The sequence below is a fragment of the Urtica dioica genome, chromosome 11 (assembly GCF_054948205.1).
Source record: "Urtica dioica subsp. dioica isolate 48M chromosome 11, U.dioica_male_clone48M_v1_H2, whole genome shotgun sequence".
Taxonomy (NCBI): domain Eukaryota; kingdom Viridiplantae; phylum Streptophyta; class Magnoliopsida; order Rosales; family Urticaceae; genus Urtica; species Urtica dioica.
The window spans coordinates 15,202,658-15,208,278 of NC_142766.1; the positions used below are offsets into that span (position 1 = coordinate 15,202,658).

The 5,621-nt window shown below is 38.7% G+C and overlaps 1 protein-coding gene across 1 annotated transcript; it reads left to right on the forward strand.

Moving 5' to 3' along the window:
* The first annotated feature begins 1,190 nt into the window (after positions 1-1,190).
* On the forward strand, positions 1,191-2,092 carry OFP17 (ovate family protein 17). Its single transcript, XM_089601035.1, has one exon. The coding sequence runs from the start codon at positions 1,286-1,288 to the stop codon at positions 1,763-1,765; it is 480 nt and encodes a 159-aa protein (XP_089457161.1). The 5' UTR covers positions 1,191-1,285; the 3' UTR covers positions 1,766-2,092.
* Positions 2,093-5,621: the final 3,529 nt, after the last annotated feature.

The following is a 5,621-nucleotide window of genomic DNA, read 5'->3' on the forward strand; positions in this document are numbered from 1 at the left end:
TCTCACGTGACTAAAACGTGTCTCAGAGATGGATGGTAACTACCAAATATTGACGGAATTGGCAAAACTCGATGAAAACCAAAGTTCATATAATTTTTTGTGGTTTTTTCGAATTGAGGGGGCAATTTGTTACCAAACCCACGGTTGATGGGAAATTCTTGTAATCAATTCTTATTAGTATTTGACAAAGGCATTATTTCATGATTTTTTTTCTCGGAGTTCTATTTTAGGAATTAATACTTTGAGTCTCTCTTTTTTTAAGAAAAATTACACGGACTAGCTAACCTCAAACGTTGAAATTGCGTATTAGACAATGTTTAAAACTGTTTGAGAAATAGCCAAATTTGCTAACATGGCGTTTCAGCCAATATTTGATGGTCGAAAATAACCTTGCTTAAATTGTTGTGTTTTATTTTAGAAATATACAACGTTAATTTAACATTGCTTAAATTAACCTTGCTTTAATTTGATGTGGAATATTTTCCCTTACCGGGTTTCATATGAATCCAAAGCGGAATGAAGTCATGAACCATGGAAGTTGGTTCCCAGTTATTTAATTGAGTATCAAAACGTGTTTGAAAAGTTCATTTTAAAGGGGAAAAAAAGGTTTATTGATAGTTTAACCAAGTTATATATAAATTATTATATCATCAAGAATAAACAAACTTCAGTCAATCCATTAAATTAAAGTAGCTATTTGGCTAAACTTTTTTTTCTAAAATTTGCAACTCAAATTCCCAACTTAAAATTTTTAAATTAAATCATTAAATTATATTGGATGGATGAACTAAAACGTTAGCTGGACATGTCAACAATATCCTTTGCATCACAACTTAATTTTTTTTTTTTAATTTATGCTAGACTGACTTGTTACATGTTTTTTCTTTCTCAAGGCTATTTTTAATTTAAAGTCGTATATCTCAAGGTCGTTTAATGATATAATACTACCATTTATCGAAGTCAAAAGGCAAGTCATTGACTCCCTTCTCCACCAAATCACAACCCTTTTTTCTATTTTTATTTCTTCATAAAAGAAAGTACAACTTTCATTTTCATGGGCGCCACTTCATGAAGACGTGATTACCACCCAAACCCCAACCAATCATTTTTTTCGTCAAAAACGAAAACTACTTAAACTCACCAAACTAAACACACACACACACCAACTTTATAGAGCTTTAAAAAAAGTGCCCACATAGTTTCTCTCTCTAACCAACATTGCCATTGCGTCTCTTCAAATCCACTCTTCCAAAAACTTACCAAACCAATCATTAGACAAGAGACCATGAGAGTGAAGGGATTGTCTTGCTTCCGGTCCAAGTTTCTCAAGCCATGCAGAAAAATACTCCCAATATTCAAGTTCAGGCTGAAGAAGAAGCCCGTCTATATAAGAGCCCCGAAAACCCCGAGACGCCCCAGAAGAAAACCGCTATCGGGCCTTCTCAACGGGCTTTTCTCTTCCCGAAAAAAGCTGGCCCGGCCCGAGAGCTTCGACGACGATCAGCATCGGGGCAATAACAAGGCGATGATGATGGTGTTCCCGTCCCCTCTGCTCGGGCCGAGCACAGTGATCGACGAGTCGTGTCGGAGCTTCGAGAACTACTTGGTCGAGATGATCGTCGAGGAAGGAAAGCTCAGAGACTTGACCGACATCGAGGAGCTTCTCTTCTGCTGGAAGAATCTCAAATGCCCCGTCTTTCTTGATATGGTCGGCAGATTCTACGGCGACCTTTGCAGGGATTTGTTCTCCTCTGAATCAAAGTGATTCGTAACAACCATAGACAACGTTTAAGTTTTTTTTTTTTTTCTTTTCTTGCTTTTTTCATGAAAGATGTGATAATTGGCTTCTCAGAAAAGTGAAACCTCTCTCTAATTACAAAGTTATTACCATTGGATTTCAGTTTTTGTGATCAATCTTAAGAGGTAGACGAATGGTAACTTGTAGAAGAAGAAACAACAAAGACATTAGATTGTTCAGGTTGTCGTATCGGTATATTCCTCTCAAAAAAACTTTTCCATTATGAAAATATCAGCGTTACCTTCACGTTGACTTTCAATGACAGACTTCTATAACACGGTTGGTTTCTCTCGGCCTTCGATACAATTCCCAACTTCGTTCTGTGATAGATGCACTTTATCTTGTCTGCATAAAGGCATTTGTACTTTCTCATAAGGGAAATAGTAGTAGTTAAACAATATGATTTCAAGTTCGAATCTTACCGTATGAACCAGTTTCATTTGGCAGTATTACTAGCAAAATCTGAAGTCCATTATGTCCTATCCCTTCACTTTCAGCATGAACATTCACCAAAGTCTCCTCTATTCTATCGGGATGTGAAGAAAGAATCATCGGGACGAAAGCTTCCTCAAAAGTCTTGCAAACGGAGATATTGAGATTGAAAGAAGAAAATTACATTAGTCAGAAATCGTTAAAATTTAGAAATCAAGGCCTAAAATTTAATGACTTACCATTCCCCTGCTGATACATATCTGGATCAGCTTCTCACAAAAGTCGCGTGTTTTATCGACACTCCAATCTGAGAAGCTGACACAGCTCCAGTATTCAACTTTACCTCTGGTCTCCTTCCGCTCTGCAATATACAAAACACATAATATAAAAACATCAAATTGCCACAGATGTGCAAGCTAAGCCAAGCATGGTATGTGTGCCTCTAAAAAGCTATAGTAAATATCTCAAATTAATCATCAAATCCTTACCTTATTGATCATACGCCACTGGCCCATCGTAGGGATCGTCGGATTTATTCTGCATATAAAATCTTCACATACATGGGGAAAAAAAGTTATGATTAGCAAAGAGCACAAATCCTTCAACTATATAAGCTACTAATTTATTTGCTTACTGGCGGTGGTGGCAAAACACGCGCTTCAACTGTCGCCATTTCATTGTGGACTTCCATTCCAAATTGCTTGATATCATCTTAATCGTCCTTGCGGCTAGCATTGGCAATGGATTTTATGCGCGTTGGCGAGTCACTTCAAGCATTTTTCTAACTCGCATCTCATTGAATATTTTCGAGTAACGCTGCCCCTTAAAAATTGTACAGATTTGCCCAAAAAGGAAAACGCAGTGGTCTGTTCACTTGTACAGATTTAGCATATTGATACGTCCCTCACAACGTATGAACGACGCAAGAAGAGGACGGACAACGGAGAGTTTCAATCGCTTTATTATTTTTGCAATCTGCGTTTTTTATGGGCTTTTAAATTAAGTTGCTGTTTTTAATTTCAGCAATTTTTAATTCATGTAATTTTTCTTTTTGGATATTCTAGACCTACCTATAAATATGTCTATCTTTATTAATGAAAGGATCTTTTGCCCAATTAACTTAAATCTCTCCAGGTTAGGGAAAGATTATCTATCTCTCTCACACAGGTTCGACGAGTCATGTCGGAGCTTCGAGAACTGCTTGGTCGAGATGATCGTCAAGGAAGGAAAGCTCAGAGACTTGACCAGCATCGAGGAGCTTCTCTTCCGCTGGAAGAATCTCAAATTTCCTGTCTTTCTTGTTTTTTTCATGAAATGTGTAAGATCTCTAATTACAAAGTTATAATTACTGATAAGCGCGTTATAAACGTGTTTGTTTACACTCTCGGACGTGAAAATAAGTTGGTTCGAGAGCATTTTGATGTGTTTTGGAGTGTTTTTCCTTAATTTTCAGAGTTTGGAGGTTCAAAATGACAAATAGAGTATTCGAGGACGACGGGGCAATCACAAGGAGTTCAGAACATCTTTCGGATCTCGATTCCGACACCCGGAGCTCAAGATAGGTCGTTCAAGGTGAATCGGACCTTCGAGGCAACGCACAAACTTACAGAGTCTTGTGCGTTTGCCCTGTGCGGTCACTGTGCGGCGCACAGCCATTTGAAGACCCTGTGCGTTCGCCTGTGCGTTGGGTGTGCGGCGCACAGGATGCTCAGAAAGACCTGTGCGGCGCACAGGATGGGGTGTGCGGCGCACAGGACACGATTCCAACTTATTTGTTGCGCGTTTTAATTGTAATCCAAGCCGTCGGATCACATCCGACGGCTCATATGAGCTCCGAAAAACGTAGGAAACCTACAAAAACACTTTAGTTTATTCAGAAACATATCTTTTGCTTTTGCTTTTAGTTTTGTTTTTCATTCGGCCGCAAAAATCCCGGGAGAGAAGAAGCGTTCAGAGAGGATCATCGTCGCCACAATTATCGTTTTCATCATTCACAGTTTTTATCTCTATTCTCTGAATCTTTGGAACTCCCGTTTTTATTAAAATAATTCAGTTTTATTCATGATTGCTTTATATTCATCGCCGTTTATTTCACGTTCAATCATGCACTAAATTCTTTAAGGGCTATGGTGTAACAAGTTAGGAATATGGTTATGGATTCATTCATATCAAATTAATGTTCATATGCTCTATAATGTTTGTTTATTTTAATTCCGTGTGTAATGCTTGAATTCGATTAGCTACCGTGTTCATGATATTAGGATTGCTTAATGCTCGGAAGAGATTAGGTTAGTCGTGCACAAGAATTAAATTACCGGGATACATTCCTAGGCTAGACATAGTTAGGCTGTTTCGGAGTCGTGTGAACGTTCTTGTTTTTAATGCTAGCCATTGTTTTTAGGGGTTGAGATCGAGAGAAGATATCCCGGCATAGGTTTAGATTCTTAGATGTTCGAGAGAAATCTTAGATTACCATTATCGTGAGCGTGATTAGCAAACATAAGAGTGTGTGTTTTGTGCTTAATTTCCGAATCCAAACCATAGGAATAACTTGTGAAGCCATAGTTCCTGCTTTCTCATTATCGTGATCTATCGTATTTTAATTGCTTTTAATTTTCGTTCGTTTTTTATAACCATCATAATCATCAAATCATTGGGTTCAATTCGTGCTAGTAATCTTGTCAATTTAATTAAACATTTTCCTCGTGGGATCGACTCGTACTTACGAACTCTACTACTTGAGCGACTACGTTCACTTGCGTACGGAAAAATCGCAACAAGTTTTTGGCGCCGTTGCCGGGGAATTTTGTTTTAATTAAGATTAGATCAACTAGTTTACTATTTGAACTTCTTTTATTTCTTTTGTATTCATCTAGTTTCGTGTTCTCTTTTGCTTTTGTGAAGGTGCATGCGAAAGGACGGTGAATCGAGTCTTCTTCCGATCGACCCTGAAATCGAGAAAACCTGCAAACAGAATCGACGAGCAAAGAAGACACAATCAACGATGGCAGAACCTGCACCCGAACGACCACTCATGGAGTATGTGCAACCCACGGTCCAAGGGTATCGCTCGGCGATCAAGAATCCATCGGTTGAAGGGAATCGAAGCTTCGAGATCAAATTGGGGATGATTAACATGGTTCAACAGAATCAATTCTCGGGAGCCCCCAATGAAGATCCTAATGAGCACATCGCAAACTTCAATGAATTATGTGATACTTTCCAAATCCATAATATCAGTACTGATGCCATTCGTCTTCGATTATTCCCTTTCTCTCTACGCGACCGAGCAAAGTCTTGGCTCAAGTCGCTACCCGCCGACTCCATTGAATCATGGGAAGACCTCTGCAATGTCTTCTTCGCCAAGTTCTTCCCGTTCGAGAAGACAGCC

Excerpts from the sequence above, each read along its gene's own strand:
- OFP17 (XM_089601035.1), top strand. The coding sequence starts at position 1,286 with ATGAGAGTGAAGGGATTGTCTTGCTTCCGGTCCAAGTTTCTCAAGCCA.